The 21,325-nt window shown below is 42.4% G+C and overlaps 1 protein-coding gene across 1 annotated transcript in view; it reads left to right on the top strand.

Annotated features, from left to right (window-relative positions):
* Positions 1–21,325, top strand: part of LOC126236057 (probable ubiquitin carboxyl-terminal hydrolase FAF-X) — a 346,675-nt gene that overhangs the window by 274,718 nt on the left and 50,632 nt on the right. Inside the window, exon 39 of the mRNA XM_049945098.1 lies at positions 13,053–13,214. Within this exon, the coding sequence (XP_049801055.1) occupies positions 13,053–13,214 (162 nt within the window). The remainder of the gene's footprint in view (positions 1–13,052; positions 13,215–21,325) is intronic.

The raw sequence follows: 21,325 nt of genomic DNA, 5'->3' as shown, positions 1-21,325 counted from the left end.
AGCTGCATGAGCCGAGCATCCTATCTGCCTGGCCAGCTGTCAGGGCAAACATGTTGTGCACCTCACCAGCTGACGCAGCCGACAACTGCTGCAGGGTACAGCAGGGAAAATGGACTGTCGGCTAATCATAGGCTCCAGCATGCTTAGAACCACTTTTCATTAATATGCTATATAAAATCAGTATTACACTGTAAGGTCAATGTCATAGCAGTTTCTGATAACCACGAAAGAGAACATAAAAACTAACACAAGCTTTATTATACATTTATCCTGAGCTGAGAATAGAGTACATTGGAAAAATGATAAACTTTTGTATTTGTCCTTGAAAAATTCTGTAACTTGAAATTCACACTACCAATATATTTGCCTGTAACCCATTGTAATTTTATTAACATCAGGCAAATACATTTCAAGATATATAGTTTTATAAGTGAGTAGTTCCTAGTGAAGATGCCCAAAACTCAAAGTCCTTACTGTAATAATAATAAATAAATAATTATTGAACTTTAAAAATAAATTGTCTCATAGCTTGATGCATCATTAAATGAGGAAAATTTTGGTATAATTCAATTTGCAATAAGTTTTCTCTTTCCGTTTGTCATGTTCAGTGTGATTTAGTTTCATGGTTTGTGGTTTCCCATCCTTATTTTTGATGCAGGCTTTGGACTGCCACCGACTGAGTTCAAAAACTTAAAAATTTTTCCCTTTTTTATTTTTATCCTTTTTACTTTTCTTCTTTGAAACTTACTTACTTACTGAAACCACATAATATTTCCTTAGTGTGTAATATTTTTCAAAACATGGCGCCATTCAACATCACACTTTTTGCATCTTATCCATGTCATTTTTCACTGCGAATTAGCAGCACATACTACACAGTCTCTCTGGGGGAATCTCCTTTTTCTCCGTTGCTCCAAGGTATCCTGGATAATGGCCTCCTCTGTTTTTCTGTTAAAATGGAGTTTCTTGCTTTGTAGTCCAGGTGATATCAGTTTTACAAGTTTGTCCATGGAATTTATCTAGCAACTGGCAGATTAGTTCTTAATGGAATTTCACCAATGGTGTTTTCTGTTTCTTTTTATTTGAAAAATTACATTCACTACATACAAGTCAGTCAAATTGAATAATACCTTGTTGTATCTCTTCATTGTCTTTCAAGTGCACTATACAGACCATAACATCGTGTTTGTCGTACCAACCGCACCCACTGGCTTATTTTCGCTTACAACACTAGTCAGTTTCCAGAATGAGATTTTCACTCTGCAGCGGAGTGTGCGCTGATATGCAAGCTTCTGTAAAGTTCGTAAGGTAGGAGACAAGGTACTGGCGGAAGTAAAGCTGTGAGGACGGGGCGTGAGTCGTACTTGGGTAGCTCAGATGGTAGAGCACTTGCCCACGAAAGGCAAAGGTCCTGAGTTAGAGTCTTGGTCCGGCACACAGTTTTAATCTGCCAGGAAGTTTCATATCAGTGCACACTCTGCTGCAGAGTGAAAATCTCACACTGGATTGTGAAGGATGGTTTGAGAAGCGTTACTTTCAAAGTAAATTTCCTTCCATGCTAGATGAATTATGTTAGGTGTGAGAATGTGTGACGATTTCTTAAATCACGGAGTATTTGACTCTCATTTAAAACTTAACATTTAGAGGACCAGACACTTAGAAAAATTTTGGGCCCAGAACCCCAGGCATTTATGTCTATATTTAAAATTTTACTGGCACATTTGTGTTTGATGTATCTTAAAGGGTAACACATGCAAAAAAAGACACATTATTATTTGTGAAAGCTTGTAGCTATACTATACGTACATTATTTTAAATCGTTAACGTTTCCTGTTTGTGTGGTCGCGCTACCTAACAATGATGTAGCTATTGGCTGACTACATCACATGTCCTATGCTCTGAATATCTGTTGTCATTGGCTGGCGAGATAATATTACATGAGCTATGATTGGCTGACGAAAGCTCATCACAATCTCAGTTTTAGTGGTTGGGAAACTAATGTGGGATTAGTATTTATACTTTCATAATAGCAACATAAGCAGTGTATATGTTGCTGCATATCAAAGGTCTTTCGGAAACACTTTTTTTGCTGTGTTCCATTTCCCAAAGTGCCAGGAAGTTCTACACTGGTGTATAAAACCTTTACTGTTCAAAGGATTGATAAGTTTTATAGCTCCAAGGGAAAAATATACCACCACTTAATGTGGAAAAAGTGTACTTTCACTTCAGAAAAAGTGTATTTTTAACTGGGAAAGCTGTGAGAAATTGGGGATTTTTCCACATACACACACTGTATAATGATTCTTGTCACTATCTGTGTGTACAGCAAACAGATGCATGTCATTGGGAATGTGTGCCATTCTCCCAGTCACAATGCAGCAGATCAAATTGGTCGTGTCCACAACCATGAAGTTCCAAAGTACGTCTGATATTAAATAAAAAAATATTATGCATAACTGTAGTAATTACCCTCATTTTCGCATGTGTACTATACTCAACAGTTTCTTCGTAATACTAAATGTAATCTTCGTCATTAGTTGCTTATTTCACAGAATATACTACTTTGGATCAAAATATAAACCATGTAACTGTGTATTCAACTGGTGTCTAACATATTTAAAGTATAAGTAATAATAAATATGTGTTTTATTTGTAGAACACTAGCTTTTTAACTGCGGCTGCACCTGCATACACTCTTTCACCAGTGGTTCTTCCCAGTACTTGGGTATCAAATTGCTGCTGGTGATATATTGAACTTCTTCACATTTTTGTTGTATTATTTTGAACCTGTTTACTGGCCTAATGCTTTCCATTTCAATAATTTTGTTGATACTTCCGGCATCTAAAACTACTTGCACTGATCCATGTTGCTGTTTACCACAACTAATGAGTTATTCAATGCTGAATTAGTTCTTTCAATTACTCTCCACCACACCATTTTTTTAAATTTTTGCTTTGGCCCAAGGTATGTGATAAGGTTTTACTACAGACAGCTGACAAGTTTGTCTATAGCTTCTATTCATAGTTATGTGTTGTTCTACGTTTATTGGAAGTGTCTTGTTTGTACACGGTCTTTATAAATTAGTTACAAAAAAGTAACCTTTAATTGTGAAAATGACAAATAACTTGCAGAAACGTTTGATTCAGCACTGAATGTAGTATATCTCAGTTTAAATTCCCTTTATGTTTGTATTGTCACAAATGACATTCCACTGTTGAGATGGCTGAAGGCCAATAACTAAATTCCTACCTAACACTGTTAGTTCCTGATGATGATTCTACTAGGTAGCATGCGCGAATGAATTATTAGCATGCACGAATAAATTATTCAGTCAGTCATCATTGAGTCGTGTAACGTTGCAGAACTTGCACGATGTTTATGCTTTCGTGAATCGAAATCCGCTACTACAGTTTAGAGACAGTTCAGGACTAAATATCGCAAGCCACCACCTCAAAGGCAAGCCCTTATTGGTGTAATCATTCCACCGAAACTGTCAGTGTAGCATAGAGAACTACCTGCAGTCTCTGAAGCAGCAGCTAAAAGAGTTCAAAGATGTAACAAGATTTATGGTCATTTCTTGTTTGCTGAGTCAACTGAGACTGGCATTCCATAACTGGCCGTGCTTGACCACTGTCGAATGTCTCAGATAAAACAGAATATGATCACTGAATTTATTTTCCAGCAAGAAGGCATGCCACCGTGTTATCATTGTGATGTTTTCATGCACCTTTGTACACTCTACGGACTGGACATGGCAGAACAATTTCCTGGCCACCACCATCACCTATAAGAGTCAAATAATGTACAGAATTGTTCGATACAGCATTGAATGGAGTTCTGTGTATTGGGGCTACATTAAAGATAGTGTTTGTTCCTCCACTTCTGGGTAACGTTGACGAGTGGTGGTAGTGGATAATACAAGGAGTCGTCGTCATACATCAAGACTTGCTTCATAGGATTTGGTAGGAAGCTCATTACAAACGGGACATTCATCTTATTATGAAAGGTAGCCACATTGAACATTTGTGAGTAAAAGTTGGAGATATACTGCATTCAGTGCTGTATCAAACATTTTTGTAAGCTCTTTACCTTTTTCACAATTAAAGGTTCCTTTTGTATAACTAATTCATAAACACCTAGTAGTTCATTAGCAGTTCCTCCAATGCTTTGCACTGATTGGTGCTGATATTATTAAGGCAGTTTATTTCCTCTGTCATTTGATTTTCCAGTTAATCAACACATCCCTGACTCTTCTCTTGCTATAATCCTGTGAAAAGATATACTTTCACTCTGACCGTTTCTTATAAATTCCACATATCTCTGCCTACAATCTATTTTCATTTTGTACCTGCTCAACATGTCCATTCCCTGCATATCAAGATATAACTAAAAAATATTGCTCCATTTCAGTTTCCAAGATTGACAGTCACATATATTGATTTAGTAACCAGTTTGGTTGATGTTCCAGTGGCACTTCCTAGTCAGACTTCAGGTACTGTCATCTTAATAATATGTTGAAACAGTAAATTGGAGATACTTGTGATTATACTACTACTATCAGCAAGAGCTGTCTTCAACATTCCATCTATTGTAATTTCTGTTAGTGGCTGAAAACTTATCACCTGCCTCCTCCTCCTCCTCCTCCTCCTCCTCCTCATTCTTCTTATGTTCTTTTAACACACACTCTTCCTCATGTGTGCACTTCATTGAAATTCCTGAATTGCCTCCTGCTCTCTCTCTCTCTCCCTCTCTCCCTCCCTCCCTCCCCCTCCTGATTCTCTTCCTCCTACTTCCAACTCTTTCATGTTCCCCCCATGGTTCTTGTGCCAACTGACATCTGACATATTCCTTCATTCTTTTTTCTTTTTCTTCAACAGTAACGTCTGCGCCTATACTTTCTTAATATTTAATTAATGATCTAGTTTGCTCCTTCGTAATTCCTTTCATCTTCAGAATTTCGGGTATAGAACTTGTTTCCTTTCATTTAATATCCCTTACATCTTACTTCAACGATATTCTCTCGCCTTCTAAAGCTTTGATTTGTAACGCTCTGCCTCCCACATGTAGTGTTTATTTCAGTATCTGTCCACCTCCACCCACTCTGTATTTTGCTTCAGTTGTCATAAGTAACACACACTGGCTGGCATTAACTTTCATTTCCCCACTACTAGTTTCATGTGCCTGGCACATGACATTGGTCTCATTGGAAGGGGCATCTTCTCTGTCTGCCAGTCCTCTCCCCTTCTCACCGCAGTTGACTTCATTCTGTATGTATACACTGTCATCACTCTCCTTACTCCACCCATTGTTCTGTTGCTGCAAATGTTTGTAAATAATTTTTTTGCATCACTATCCAGTCTTCATATCCACCTCTGCCTGTAGAATCATAGGAATTGTGGGGTTGTTCATGTCACCTACAGCAAATAGTTGGCCCTGATGGCAATTTCACATGTGTGGAGACCATCACATACATGATTCTTAGTTGTCCTGTTGATTCAGGTTTTGATATTTTTCCCCTCTCTTCTCCTCCTCCTGCTCTTCAATTGTTCCCTCCTGGTGGAGACCTCCCTCAGTCATTTTGTCTGCACCCACCTCGTCCACAGCTATTACAGTTTGTAGTTGTGCCACTCGTGTAATTCCTTTTTCACATTTGCTTTCACACTTGAATCCCACCGTAGACTAACTGTTCATCAGCTGTTAGTTCCACGCTAACAATTTTTTATTTAATGTAAATAAATTGTTTTTTACAGGGGCAGAGAGTCCACAGATACATAAAGTTTCATACAATTACATTGAAAGAATAATGTTACCAATTTATGCAATATTTCAGTTTTCATGTTCACATACATAAAGCCATGAAACAAAAAAAAGGAAATTTAAAAAGCACATACAACTTTACTATACGTTCCTGCAAAATATTAAATTGGAAAGGATGTTGTGTAATAACAGAAGAGGCTGAAAATATGCCCAACACACTTCAATTTAGTTGAGAACCAAGATCGTGCAGTTTATTTTGCTCGATAGGCTTGAAATTGCCTGCATAATTGCTTCTAAAGTTAAGTTTTCCTCTATGAGAGCCGTTCTGTAAATATCTCAATAAATGTTAATGTAAAAGTCACAGAAAATAGCGTTTTAAGATATTTTAAATAATAAATAATATAGTTTTCTTTTGTTTGTCTCTTGTGGTAATGAGCTAAATTCTCTCCGTGAGTTCTTTCTCAACATTGACATTGTTTGATTAATAGACTTTTTAACTGAGTATTCACCTAACCATTTCAGTCTATAAAGTGAAAAAATAAACTGCAATTAAGAAATCTCTCCACAGTATATCGTATCTTAAAGGAACAGAACCCAAAGGATTTTAATACAGCAGACCCCGGTGCTATGTTTTATATGAAGTGCTGCCTGTTTCTACTGGTGTCTGCAGCTGATGGAAAATTATGATGGACAGTACATACATCAAAAGTTTTGCATCACCCCAGTTCCCAGAACTCCTGAAGATAGACGTTGACTGTGGATATTGTATCACAGACACAGTCCCTTTGACTGTTCAGAGATGTCACTAACCTGCCCAAAGATGTTAACAACCATGCACGAGCAACGCCTATTAGATGGACGGGGGTCCAACAGCTGATCAGTTCCAGTCATTCCACCGGGAAGGAGGTACACGGCTTGTGTTGTTTGTAGTTAAACCATGCCTAGATGGTCAGTACCACAGTTCAATCGCATCCCTATTGTTACTTTGTGCCAGGAAGGGCTCTCAACAAGGGAAGTGTCCAGGGTCCTGGAGTGAACCAAAGCAATATTGTTTGGACATGCGGGAGATGCAGAGGGACAGGAACTGTCAATGACATGCCTTGCTACTACTGCAGTGGATGACCGCTGCCTACAGATTATGTCTCAGAGGGACCCTGACTGCAACGCCACCATGTTGAATAATGCTTTTCATGCAGCCACAGGATGTCATTTTGCAACTCAAACTGTGTGAAATAGGCTGCATGATGTGCAATTTCACTCCCGATGTCCATGTTGAGGTCCATCTTTGCAACCACGACACCATGCAGTGCAGTACAGATGGGCCCAATAACATGCTGAATGCACAGCTCATGATTGGCATCACGTTCTCCTCACTGATCGGTGTGAATGTGCCTTCAACCAGGCAATCTTCGGAGAAGTGTTTGGAGGCAACCAGTCAGGCTGAACACCTTAGACACACCGTCCAGCAAGTGCAGCAAGGTGGAGGTTCCCTGCTGTCTGAGGGTGGCATTATGTGGGGCCAACGTACGCCGCTGGTGGTCATGGAAGGCGCCGTAACAGCTGTACAATACGTGACTGCCATCCTCCAACCGATGGTGCAACCATATCGGCAGCATATTGGCGAGGCATTCATCTTCATGGGTGACAATTCGCACCCCCATCATACATATCTTGTGAATGAATGACTTCCTTCAGGATAATAACAGCACTTGACTAGGGTGGCCAGCATGTTCTCCAGACATAAACCTTATCAAACATGTCTGGGGTAGATTGAAAAGGGCTGTGCATGGACGAGGTGACCCACCAACCACTCTGAGGGATCTACGCCGAATCACCTTTGAGGAGTGGGACAATCTGGACTAACAGTGCGTTGATGAATTTGTGGATAGCATGCCACAATGAATACAGGCATGCATCCATGCAAGAGGACGTGCTACTGGGTATTAGTACAGCAATCTGGACCACCACTTCTGAACGTCTCGCTGTTTGGTGGTACAACATGGAATGTGCTGTTTTCGTGAGCAATAAAAGGACGGAAATGATGTTTATGTTTATCTCTGTTCCAATTTTCGGAACCAAGGTGACGCAAAACTTTTTTTGATGTGTGTATTCCCTCTTGAATGTTCCATAAATGCACATATATTATTTTTGCAAATAGGTGTTCTAAATAATGATATTAAAAAAGGACAGTGAGAGAGAATTTAACACATGTTGTAAATAGGAATGATACTAAAATCATACTACATTTCACACAGCCCCATAACATTCTTACCTTCTCATTTTCATTTGCTGTCACTACTAGCCTTACTTTCTTCCTTGCTCTCCTAGTTTTGAAAGCAAAGTTCCTATGTATATTCAGTGGTTGCCCTTATACTCCACCCAAGTCATTCAGTTTCTGGGTTGATAAACACCAAACAAGATCAAGGACTTAGTAGCCAGAATTTCATTAATAAGGCTTGGTTCACAGTAATAACAGATAGTGGCAACATAATACAAAGTTTTTGCAGACAAGAGACTTCTACTACACCACCTCATTAGTAGTGGCAGTTGTTGTAGGCTTGTTTTAACTTTCAGGAAAACAAATTCAGTATATTCGAAGAAATGATTAATTTAAATAACGTGGGACTATATAAACAGTTTAAGCATTGCTAATCTGTTGTCATTAAGAAGAATGATGATGAGACAGAAGCAATTTCCTTTATTTATTTATTTTGTATCTTTTTAAAGGTGTTGTTATATGAAGTTGTCAAGTAAAAAGAGATACAGATGGCAACAGTGTTAATATTTGATGAAATAGATTGGTAGAGCAGGAGTGCTGGGAAAAAAATTATAACATCAGCATAGAGCAGCCAATGTCCAGTGGGTGCTGCATAGTGTGGAAACTATTGCACATGAAAATAAATGTGTACCTTAGGTTATCAGCTTTTGAAAATGTTTAACTGTAATAACAAAAGATGCCTCTGGAAATTTGTGATCTTGATAATTTGTTAAGCAATCAAGTGGTTCCTGAGAAGTGTAAAATGCCATCCAAATTTTTCTTGCTAGAAACACCAATATCTGAGCACTTTACAGGGACAATTTTTTCAATAATCTCAGATACAATAGTCAACAGATGTGTCACGCACAAAAGTGCAACTGCTACTAGATCTCTGTAGCCAATATAAATACATGATCCTGTGTGTGTGTGTGTGTGTGTGTGTGTGTGTGTGTGTGTGACACAGAAGCAGCAAAGTATACTGACCATAATGTGTGTGTGTGTGTGTGTGTGTGTGTGTGTGTGTGTGTGTGTGTGTGTACTGCTGACAAAGGTGTTAATGGCCGAAAGCTGTGATTGTGTGAATCTTTTTATAGTGCCTATCGCGACTCAGCATCTCCGCTATATGGTGAGGAGCAACTTTCCTTCTGTCGTATTGTTATATTCTCAAATATCAAATACGCCGAGATTGCTTGTAAATCTTTTTATTGATTACTAGTTTCAACAGATCTGAGCTATCATAATTGGATCTTGTAACATATTAACAGAAGTTCGTGGACTTTACAAACTTGGAGGTCACATAGTGATGATGTGTCATTTTGCAATAAAAGTTAGCAAAGGGATGTCAGCATATCAGACATAAAATAACAAAAATATAAAATATACATGTCTTAGCAAACTCATTCACTTAACACCACAATAGCGAATTGCTTCAAACTTCTGAAGGTCATCCATCATCTGTGTGGGATCCTGTTTGTCTACACTCTTACTGTCACCAGTAACTGTAGAGCAGTTTTCCTAATTGGTTGTTCAACATTATCAAATTCCCTTTGAACATTGTTACCTTCTGGCATCGCTTTTAGTTCACACTCTAATCTGCATTGAAATAAATCCTTTATGCTGAATTGCTTCAGGATAAAGAGCTTTTACTGTGACTGCTCCAGTTTCTCTTCATTGCTCTTGACAAGCCAATCATCCAGCTGTTCGTGGTTTTCCCATGAACAGATGTATCACTTTTGATAAAACTCTATAGTGATCAGATCCACATTTGGATACCCAGATAGATCTGCAGTCTGAACTACCGCTTATCATCTTTGCTTGGTAATGATGTAATCCGTTAAAGATTTCTGCTGTAATGATGGCCTTCCATGCACACATGTGAGTATATTTGTGAGAATGTGTTTTCAGAATTCTCAAGTTACAATAGTTAGAGTATTATACAAGATTTTTGCCAGAACTGTTAATGGCATTTTCTCCATATCTTCATACAACTGTGCCATTTAGTTGCGAACTCACTCCTGTGTTAAAGTCTCTTTCTATTATTACTTCTTGGTGGTTTTTAACTTGTTTAAATAGTGACCAATTTTTGGTAGAAGTAATCTTTGGTTTGCTGTGCCACATCATTTAGTGCCTAAACTCCTGTTATAACCATTTAAATTTCACCTAACTTGATGGTGACAGTGACAATTCTTTCATAGAAAAGAAACGTATCGTTGATGATGTAAATGTTCAGAGTTTCCGTATCAGAATGCTTTTGCCCACTTATGACTATTGACTCCAGACAAAAACTGGATAACATTTCCAAATTTCTCATATCCTTATCTGTTATATCGCCCCCCCAACCCCCCCCCCCTCCCTACCCACCACCACCACCAGACAAAACAGTTATGTCCACATTCAGTCAATTCGTTTCACTTCCTATTTCAGTGCATTTATTTGTCATGCTCGGAATGTTCCATGTGCCAATTCTGTGCCCTGTTCCTTACCAATAACTGTCATAATGTTTTTCCATCAGCAGTTCTGAGGCTTTACTTTAGATTCTTAAGCTTTCGAAAGGGTTATATAATAGAGGGAAACATTCCACGTAGGTTATAATAGAGGGAAACATTCCACGTAGGAAAAATATATCTAAAAACAAAGATGATGTGACTTACCAAATGAAAGTGCTGTCGACCTGCCAGCACTTTCATTTGGTAAGTCACATCATCTTTGTTTTTTTATATATATTAGAGGGAAACATTCCACGTAGGAAAAATATATCTAAAAACAAAGATGATGTGACTTACCAAATGAAAGTGCTGGCAGGTCGACAGACACACAAACATACACACAAAATTCAAGCTTTCGCAACAAACTGTTGCCTCATCAGGAAAGAGGGAAGGAGAGGGAAAGACGAAAGGATGTGGGTTTTAAGGGAGAAGGTAAGGAGTCATTCCAATCCCGGGAGCGGAAAGACTTACCTTAGGGGGAAAAAAGGACGGGTATACACTCGCGCGCGCACACACACACATATCCATCCACACATATACAGACACAAGCAGACATATTTAATGTCTGCTTGTGAGATGTCTGCTTGTGTCTGTATATGTGTGGATGGATATGTGTGTGTGTGCGCGAGTGTATACCCGTCCTTTTTTCCCCCCTAAGGTAAGTCTTTCCGCTCCCGGGATTGGAATGACTCCTTACCTTCTCCCTTAAAACCCACATCCTTTCGTCTTTCCCTCTCCTTCCCTCTATCCTGATGAGGCAACAGTTTGTTGCGAAAGCTTGAATTTTGTGTGTATGTTTGTGTTCGTTTGTGTGTGTGTCGACCTGCCAGCACTTTCATTTGGTAAGTCACATCATTGAGGTGCTGACCCATTGACACAATGCAAACCTGAAGGACCAGGATTTGATATTAGGATTTACTCCCCTAGAAGAAATGGCTTCACTACATGCAAAGATACCCCACTTTTATCTATAAGACTAAAGATTGAAAATGAGAACACACCCTCAGACCTTGCAACTATACCATCAGAGTTGAAAAGCCAAGAGTGGCTGATTATTATTATTATTATTATTATTATTTTTTGGGGGGGGGGGCAGTAGTTTTAGACAAGTTAGGTCAGACTTAGGTATTCACATAGTCCCAACAAGGGAGCCTTCAATGGGAACAACTCCTTTGTCTGGCCTCTCACTGACCAATCTGGCACAGGTGGCTCTTAACAGGATCACAACTCCCACCAGCATAGAGCATAGCTCTGTGGATAATTGAGACACACAGACTACCACAGCACAGTAAGGTGATAGTCCATGAGGAGATTTGTAATGAGGTTAATGTGTGTGCACACTTTTTGTATGACACTGCCACATTTCAAACATGCAGTCATGTTACAGCTTGGTGATTGATCATATTTTAACAATACGTCATTTATGCATAAATGGCTCCCTATAAGTACATTAGTGACTGGTCTTGCATTGTATTGACATACTTGATATGCACATTATATATTGACCAACTATATTGCTATTATTTGGGTGTGACTGAGCAGCATACTTAAAGCTAGATATGTGAATGAATAATGTTAACACTGTTTATCGAAATACATGCTGATTGACTGGGAATTGGCTACTGTACGTTCTCTTACTGTTGAGAGACCAGTGACTGATAAGCTTTTGATCAGTGTGATACAGTCATTACAAGAACTTTATTTTAAAAAGAGACCAATCCCATACAGCCAAGAATTAAGTAGATATCTATACTGTTTCATCCTGCCTGCTCTCCTCTGTCTTGTTCTCTAATGTTAATAAATTTGGTAGAACATTCTGTGGTCCTCTATTTCACCATCTGCGATTACTTATGCATTCATTTATGAAAAATCTACTTCATAATGTCCCTGTGCTGCTAATGAATTCCATTGCACATTTCATTTTTTGCCAAGAACATACAACAGGCAAGAAAAATTTATTTTGATCCCACATCTTTGTTTTTTTGTAATTAGAATCATAAGTGATCCAATATGTAAGTTGATCCTACAGAATAAAAGAATTGAATTGAAAATTCTCAGACATGTTGTGTTTTGTGCAAAACACATCACTGTTTCACAGAATGTTTATAACATTCAGCAACAATGAGCCACAATTTAGTTTTGCTATACTTTGTTTAACCATAAGCAAATTGTGTCTCGTTGCTGCTGCATGTTAAAAACATCCCATTATAGATTAGTTGTACTTTCTGTTCTATAGACCCATAGTGGAGAGATGTTAAAGGGTGTAGAACAAGTCATAAAACAGGAATACACAATAAATATTTACAAAGCAAGAGAGATATGTTAGTATTGCTTCCTCACATCCAAGTGAAATGGCCCTCTTGGATGTGGAATAAGTCAGTAAATCTTAAACATATTTTCATTTAAATGGTATATGTAAGAGCTCCGGCTCTCCAACAACATCATCATGTGACAAAATAACATAAATGTCTTCATTTGTAAAACTTTGTTTTGATCAAATGTGTAATATAGGTAAGGAGACCCAATTTCTTAATTACTGTTCCATTTACAGTTGAATGTACCTGCAACCTTCATGTTGGTAGCACTTGATGAAGGCCCCGGACCACCAATAAAATACCAATATCCCGAGCTGACAAAGTTGCATCAGGTTGTGTCCCAACTTATTCGCTGCTGTGATGTTAGTAAGAAGTGCCAGTCATCACAGTCACAACAGGTATGAATGGATATCTCGTTTTATTTTTCTCTGTAGCCATCTCATAGGTGTCATGTTGACTGAGGGAATTTAATTTAAATGCCTGGTGTAGAATATTTGTTTATTGGAGCAAAAAAGAATTCTAATTTTTTGAAAGAAAATGATTTGCAGAACAAAGTTGTGGTATTTGCAGTGCAGAAATGAATCTGTGGATCCAGCTACAATTTTGTTCCTACAATATTACTATTTGGTTATATGTGTTAGTCACTGTCTTGTTCTGATGGAGAAAAGATTGGTTTGATGTTGCTGAAATCACATTCACTTCAGTTGGTTTCTTCAGAGGAACTCCTTCACAGGGCACTGAACGAGACAGTGCTATGATAAGAGACATGAGGACCAGACGTTGAGTTCCTGGTCAGTTCATCTAGATTTAGATTTTCTGCAGTTTCCCAAAATTGCCCAAGGGAAGTGTCAGGATGAAGACAGTAGATTAATGAAGACAGTAGATTAATGAAGACAGTAGATTAATGAAGACAGTAGATTAATGAAGACAGTAGATTAATGAAGACAGTAGATTAATGAAGACAGTAGATTAATGAAGACAGTAGATTAATGAAGACAGTAGATTAATGAAGACAGTAGATTAATGAAGACAGTAGATTAATGAAGACAGTAGATTAATGAAGACAGTAGATTTCCTTCCACATCGATCCCCAATTTAATCTTCACTGTGTTTGCCATACAAGAATCCTTTTCGATCATGGAGTGCTCCTCTTGGATCCTACTAGGGAGACATTGAATGGTGCTGTTGGCAAACATATGGATGCACCAAGATCAGACAGTAGGTTCTCGTATTGTCCACTGGAAGGAGAGAGAGAATAGCTTGAAGGAATGATTTGTGTTCCCTTCTATACACTAGAGGGGCACACATCCCTAAGCAGTGTGCAAGTTAAGAAAATGGCAATACATGACAGGCCGTGCTGAAAGAGCCACACGGTCTGGTTCTAACATATTAACCCAAAAGCTGATGACTTCAGTAACATTCTAAATGAGCTAATACCTCTTAATCAAGGAGAGTCTGGACCGGGTGGACTATAGGTGGCTTACATCCTTTGTCTGGCATCATATGATGGCGTGAAAAAACTGCTTCAGTGGTATGCTTGGCAGGAAAGGCAGAATGGCTGGAGATAGTAATAAATCACCCTGGTAGTCTTGGCTCGCACTGCACTTCACTGCACTATTTGCACTACGTGCCACGCAGTATTCCAATTGCTGATACTGGGATGATGAACAAGGTGTCTGGCCTCAGGGTTTGTACCCTGTAGTCAGTAGAATGGCCTGAACAGACACAGCTCGGGAAGGCAGCACGGGAAAAATGGAGTAGCACTCCTCTTATTAAACGGACCGTGACAGGACGATGACAATGATGAGTGTGGGGTAAGAATTCTGCAGTTCGCACATGCCCCGGCGAAATGCAGCTGCCGATGATGCGGACCAAGCACCAGCGAGCTGTGGAGAGCACAGCCGAGGATGTTGCCTCGTCAGAGCGGAACAAGAGACTAATGATGGTTCAGCCTACCTAGTATCCGGAAAGCGTCCAGGTGCTACCAACAGTGGTGATAACAATATTCTGTTGAGTGTGGCAGGCACCTTTAGGGGTAGAGCACTGTCTATGTCAGCTGGAGGCTGTGAAAAGGTTAGTGCGGTGGCAGCATCAGGGTCCCGTGTACTGGGAGGTGTGTCACTCATGTAGTTAGTTGTGGTGGACCAGAGGCAGCGTTGGCTGGAGGTGTGTCGGGGATGGCGTCGGCCGGTGGCACATCAGGACCCGAATACTGAGGAGTGGCGGGTAGTATGTATCCACTCAAAGCATGACGTGCGTGCATGCTGTGAGGTTGCAGTGGATGAACACAGTGCCATTGTGGAAATGTTGGTCACAGTTGGGCCAAGTAGCCCTGGAGGTGCTGTTCAAAACCTGGAATGGTGCTGTCAGGTGGCAGTGGGGTCACTTCCAAAAAATCGCCAGGAACACAAGTGGCCGTCCATATACCAGCTCAGCAGTCAAAGTTCACAGGTCAATTTTGTGAGCGATCCGCAGGCCTAGAAGTACCAGTCGTAGGGCACCAGGCCATTCAGAAGAATAACATGTGAGGATGGCTTTAAGTGTGTGGTGGAGCCGCTCCAACATGCCGTTAGCTGACAGGTGGTAGCTGGTGGTATGGTGGAAATTTGAGCCACAGGTGGCTGCCAGAGATTGGAAGAGTGCCGAGGAGAACTGGTGCCTGCGATCTGTAGTGATTTCATGTGGGAAACCAAAGCGGGACACCCAGTTCCAAACAAAAGCTGCAGCCACTGTTTTGGCAGAAATATCTGGGATAGGGGTGGCCTCCGGCCTCCGAGTAAATCTGTCAACAATTAAAGCTACCCAAGTACAACTCATGACCCGTCCTCGCAGCTTCAGTTCTGCCAGTACCTTGTCTCCTACCTTCCGAACCTTACAGAAAGGTCCCGAGTTCTAATCTTGGTTTGGCACACAGTTTTAATCCGCCAGGAAATTTCATATCAGCACACACTCCACGGCAGAGTGAAAATTTCATTCTACCAATAATTGTCTACAGATATTGATACTCGTTGGAGGAGGATAGTGGGCTGACAATGTCGAGGTGAACATGCCTGAACTGGTGTTGTGTGGGGGTAAAGGTGGCCACAGGGAGTGAACCTATTGTCCAATCTTGGCACGTTGGGATGGAACACAGGACCGGGCCCAGTTGCTGTAATGTTGGGTGCCAGGCCAGACAAAGCGTTGTTTCATGAGGGTGATAGAAGCACAGGTGTCTGTGGGTGCGAGGCCGTGGATGTGGTCAAATGCCAGTTTTCAGAAGGTGGATGGGGGAAGGTGTGGGGGCGACTATTGGAGCTGTCAGGTTGTGAAGGATCCAAGAGGACATCACAACAGATCTTATGGTTGAAGCGAGGTGTGTATCTTAGCTGGCATCTGAGGCCAGAGTCGGCATTCCGAAGTGTGTGGGCCAGGTCTGGGTCACCCTCTTGAGATACAGCCAGGGCATTGTAATCTAAGGGCTTCATGGACTGCAAACAGCTCATGGCCATATGCACCACAGCACCGTTGTTTATCAGAGCGCTTGGATGAAAAGAAGGCGAGCGGTTGCCAGATGTTGTCCACGTATTGTTGTTGGGTGGCTCAGATAGCCGTGTGACTCACATCTGCCACTATTTCAAGGTGTGCATGGGGTAGGGGTGAGCCAGAAGGGCCGCATTGGGTAGGTCTCGTTTTGTTATTTCAAAGCTCTCAATCATGGCTGGGGTCCAAGGGCCTAGCTTGTTCCCTTTGTTTTTATCGCCACAGAGTGCTGTAGTAAGGGGCTCTTGGGTGACAGTAGCCTCCTTAAGAAGATGACGAAAAAAGTTGACCATGCCAATGAAACGCTGGAGGCCTTTGAAGCTAGTAGGGCATGGGAAGTCCACTACTGCCTATACTGTCTCAGGGAGGGGACGGGGGTCATTAGCAGAGAGTTAAGTGTCCAAAGAATTTGACCTTGCTGACCCCGAAAACACATTTTGCCAAGTTGAGGATCACTCCACCGTTCTGTTGGCAGGAAAAAATTTTGCATAGTTGTTCATGATGCTCATTAGGGTCTCTGGAGTAGATGAGTATATCGTCTAGATGGGCGAAAGACCCAGGTGTGACCCAGAGGGTGTTGTCCAAAAATCGCTGCCCTGTTCGTGCGACATTGCGCAGGCAAAATGTCATAAATGCACTTTCGAACAGGCCGAAAGGTGTGATTATGGCTGTTTTCTCAATGTCCTCTGGGGCAGCTGGGATTTGTGTGTAGGCTGCAGTGCAATATGTCTTACTGAATATAGTAGCTCCTGAGGTGGCATCATTATAGGTGCGGAGTAGTGGGATAGTAGTCAGAGATGGTGCATGCATTGAGTTTACGGTAATCACTGCAAGGTCACCAGGAACCATCCTTGGGGCAAATGAAGAGCTGAAGCCCAGGGGCTTTTGGAAGGGTGAAGTACACCAGAGGTGAGCAGTTCTTCAAACTCCTTTTGTGCTTGGGAGTGGGTAGGAGACAGGCATGTCAGAAAACAGTGAGAGCAGGGATAGTGATGATGTAGTGCACAGTGTCATGCTGAACATTATGGGGGTTGCTGGATGAGTAGGGGGTTGCTTGGTTGGTTTGGGGAAGGAGACCAAACAGCATGGTCATCGGTCTCATCGGATTAGGGAAGGATTGGGAAGGAAGTCAGCCATGCCCTTTCAGAGGAACCATCCCGGCATTTGCCTGGAGTGATTTAGGGAAATCACGGAAAACCTAAATCAGGATGGCCGGACGCGGGATTGAATAGTCGTCCTCCCGAATGCGAGTCCAGTGTCTAACCACTGCGCCACCCTGCTCGGTGAGTAGGGGGGAATTCTGCAAGCAGCTGAGCATATGGGCCTGAAACTGCCAGTTGTTTCATGGTGAAGGACTAGGCGGTGCGAGAACCGCAGTGGACGGTCCTGCCAGAGGTACCATTAACTAAACAGTGCTTCACTAGGTCGGTTTGTTGGCTTTAGTGACGAGGAAGTCGGTGCCCAGAATGGGGTCGGTAATGTTGGCGACTGTGAAGGTCCCCGGGAGTTTGTGCTGGAAGCCTATGTCGAGCGAATGGTTATGCATGCACCCCTTAAGCAGGGATAGCCGAGATGTTGGCGGCAGTGGTGTAGAGGAGAGGGTGGAGGGGGGTCTAGTAGTGGTAGTTTGCAGGGGAATATGGATAAGTCACAGCCGGTGTCAATGAGATAGTGGGCAGGGAGATTAGCGTCATTCAAATCCCATATGAATAGGCACTGTGAAGTGAAGTGACTCAGCAACTAGGCGCACATACTGCCAATGGCTGCAGAGTTTGGGGATCAGGAGCAAGGTGTTCATTCTCACCAAACGTCTGGTGGTACCAGCAAGCTGTGCCTAATTTGTGGTTGTTTTAGTTGTCAAGGGTGGGGGGGAGGCAGTTAGAAATGTGCCTGCGGAGGCGTATGTTTTCACCTGGGCCAGCCTCACTTGTGTGAGAGCAGTCATCACCTGGCAGCAGGTGCCTGAGGTGAGGGCAGGAAACACTGGTGGTAAGTGCTGCCATCTCGGAGCTCAGATGGACCAAAATGTGGTAGAGGCTGGAGGCTTTCTTGCCAAATGGAGGGTCGATAGTGGCAGGTGGCACGAGTGACGTTGTGGCTTGGGGTTGAACGGTAGGGGTAGGTGAATAATTGGCTGGAGCCATGAGGTGGTAGCTGGCATTCCAAGCTGCAGCTGCAGCGGGGAAGGAGTCGAGGCTTCTGAACAGTTTATCGGTCAAGAATGTAGCGTCACCTAACAATAAGTGGGCATGCGAGGCCAGGGCACCGTGAATGGGAGTTTAGGAGCAGGCATTCGGGGAGGATGTGCAGTTCAGTGAGTGCTCAGATGTGATAGAGTAATATGAACAGGCACATGTCGTCACTCTGTTTGGATGATAACATATTATGTGCCCATTCCAGCACTGAGGGCGTGAAGCTGGAAATGATGCATTCTTTTAGTTGACTGCAGCTGCCAGAGGTGGAAAGAGTGGTTGGATCGAAGTGGCTGACAACAATCTAAATTTTGTTGCATAACTCATGATGGAGCAACCTCTGAACACAACCTCGATGGAAGCAAACTATAGGCGTGGGTTGAAGGGGGTGGGTGGGTGGGGGGAGACAAATGAGCAGCAGCGTGACTGAAAGAGAGGGGGGGGGGGGTCTGCAGTGTCAGCTTGTGCTGGTCGCACCGCCCCATTGGTCAGGTAAGTCAAGTGATTTGTAGTGCCGACAGTTGTGTGTGGAGTTCTGTCACCTCCAAAGTGCTTGTAGGTGCTGGTTAGAGAGCCTGTCGGATGTGACCGCCGTAAGGGTGGGGACATATGGCTGAGACATAGTGACTTAACCATGCAGGCTGCATTTCACAGTATGCGGGAGGGTGCTAGCTAGCAATGTTGCGGAGAAGAAGGCAGGCGGGGCACACACGGTGTGGACTGTGCAATACAATCTTCGCCGTGTTTTGTTATTGGAAGGGTTGTTCAGTACACCACACCATTGCCCTGTGGCTTGTCCGGATGCACATCTGTCAGCTGCGGAAGTGGCATGGTGGTGCACATGGTGTAAGAGCCGTTGGCAAAGACACACGAGGAGGGATGTGGAAGGGGAATGGTGGTGCACACGAAGGGAGGGCATGCGTGAAGGGGTTCTGGACAGGGGGTTGGTGATGCGTGGAGAGGGGTGGTGTCCATGGAGGGGTAGAGAGGGCAAGGGGCAGGTGAGGGTGCAAGCAGGACACATCTGGCTCACCTAACAGGAACTGATTTCGCAACCACATGGGTTGTGCTAATCGGAGTAATAGAAAGGAAAACAAGCTTGTTTCTGTAATGAGAGCCAGCACTTTGGTTTAGAAGGGGTCAGCAGTGAAGGAACAATTTATGTTCCCTCCTGTACACCTAAAGGGTGCACATGCCTAACCAGTGTGCTAGTTAAGAAAGTGGCAATACATGTGCTGGAAGTGTCACATGGGCTGGTTCTAAAATATTAACCCAAAAGCTGACTACTACAGTAACATTCAAAATGAGCTGATACCTCTTACTCGAGGAGGGTCTTTATTGGGTGGACGATGGGTGGCTTACAACCTTTGTTTGACGTCACCTGGCAATGTGGGAAAGCCACTTCAATGGCATGCTTGGCGACAAAGGGGTGCCAAAATAGCCGGTGATAGGATAGTAATAAATCAGCCTGGTAGTCCTAGTGCACAATCATTTCACTGCACAATTTGTACTACACTGCACGCAGTATTCCAGTTGCTGATACTGGGATGACAAACCGGGCATCAGGCATCAAGCTATGTACTCCTGTAGTTAGTAGAATTGCCTCAAGGAGACGCAGCTCTGGAAGGTGGCATAGAAAAAGTGCGGTAGCACTCCTCTTATTAAAAGGACTGCAACAGTATGATAAAGACAAGAGTTGGATAATAATTCTGCTGTTCACGCATACCCCGGTGAAATGCAGCGGATGACGACGCGGGCCACATGGTGTTCCACGGACGAGCTGCCAAGAGCACAGCTGTGGATGTTGCCTCATTGGAGTGGAACAAGACTGGTCAAGTGAAGGTTCGGTGTGCCTAGCGCACGGAAAGCGTTGCTGTCTTAAGTTCTCCCTCCGGTGGAAGTGACCAACAAGGGTGTTGTGGAGCTGGTTGCCGGTCTACACAGCCCGTTGTTTGCTGCTACAGATGGAGGAGAGGGAAGGAGTTGCCACAGGCTGATACGTCTAAGATAATATTTTATCCCTTGTAAATATCTCCCAGACTAGAATGTCAGGTACTTCCTTAAGCAGCCCCTCATTTGAATCCAAGATACTCGTCTTGTGTGGCTTTTAACCTACTCGTACACTGTCATCACTAGTTATAATATAATAGGGTAGATATAAAACCTACTCAACAAGTGGTGGCAGTAGAAAATGCACGCAAACGTTAAGGAAATGTGAAAGCTTTCAGAGCCAGTGGCACCCTTCTTCTGGTGGAAAGGTTGAAGCAGTTCTGAGCACTTTTCCATAACTCTGCTGATTTCCTAAACCTCACCAGTCCTTTTCCTTCATCCCTCTTCCTTCCCCTTCAACTCTTCTGCCTGAACGAGAAGCTACTGGTTCAGAACGCTTGCACATTTCCATAACTTTTGCGTATGTTTTCTACTGCCGCCACTCAGTGAGTAGATTTTTTTATCTATCAAATTATGTTATAGTTAGCTTCTTCTGTGTGCTTGTACAGTTTAATTCTTATGTTAGTTGTTGTAGAAATGGATAGGTTGTGTACATGGTGCATGCAGATACAGGAGCAGCTGGCCACAGTTCACGAATAGCTGAAGACAGTGTTCGCTGAGATCAGCCATCTGCAGGTTACTACCTCAGGGTTTAACAGCAGCAGAAGCAGTGGAGAATCTGGTACGTCACGTGGGATTCTTCAGGTTTTTCTTGTTTTTGCCATGGGTACTGCTATTGATACACCTAACAGCATACCTGGCACGAGGATCCGCCCTCAATAGGGATGAGTGGCAGGCTGTCTTGTGAC

This window comes from Schistocerca nitens, chromosome 2, assembly GCF_023898315.1.
Source record: "Schistocerca nitens isolate TAMUIC-IGC-003100 chromosome 2, iqSchNite1.1, whole genome shotgun sequence".
Lineage (NCBI taxonomy): Eukaryota > Metazoa > Arthropoda > Insecta > Orthoptera > Acrididae > Schistocerca > Schistocerca nitens.
Note: the sequence above shows the minus strand (reverse complement) of the source record. Positions and strands in the feature narration are given on the sequence as shown.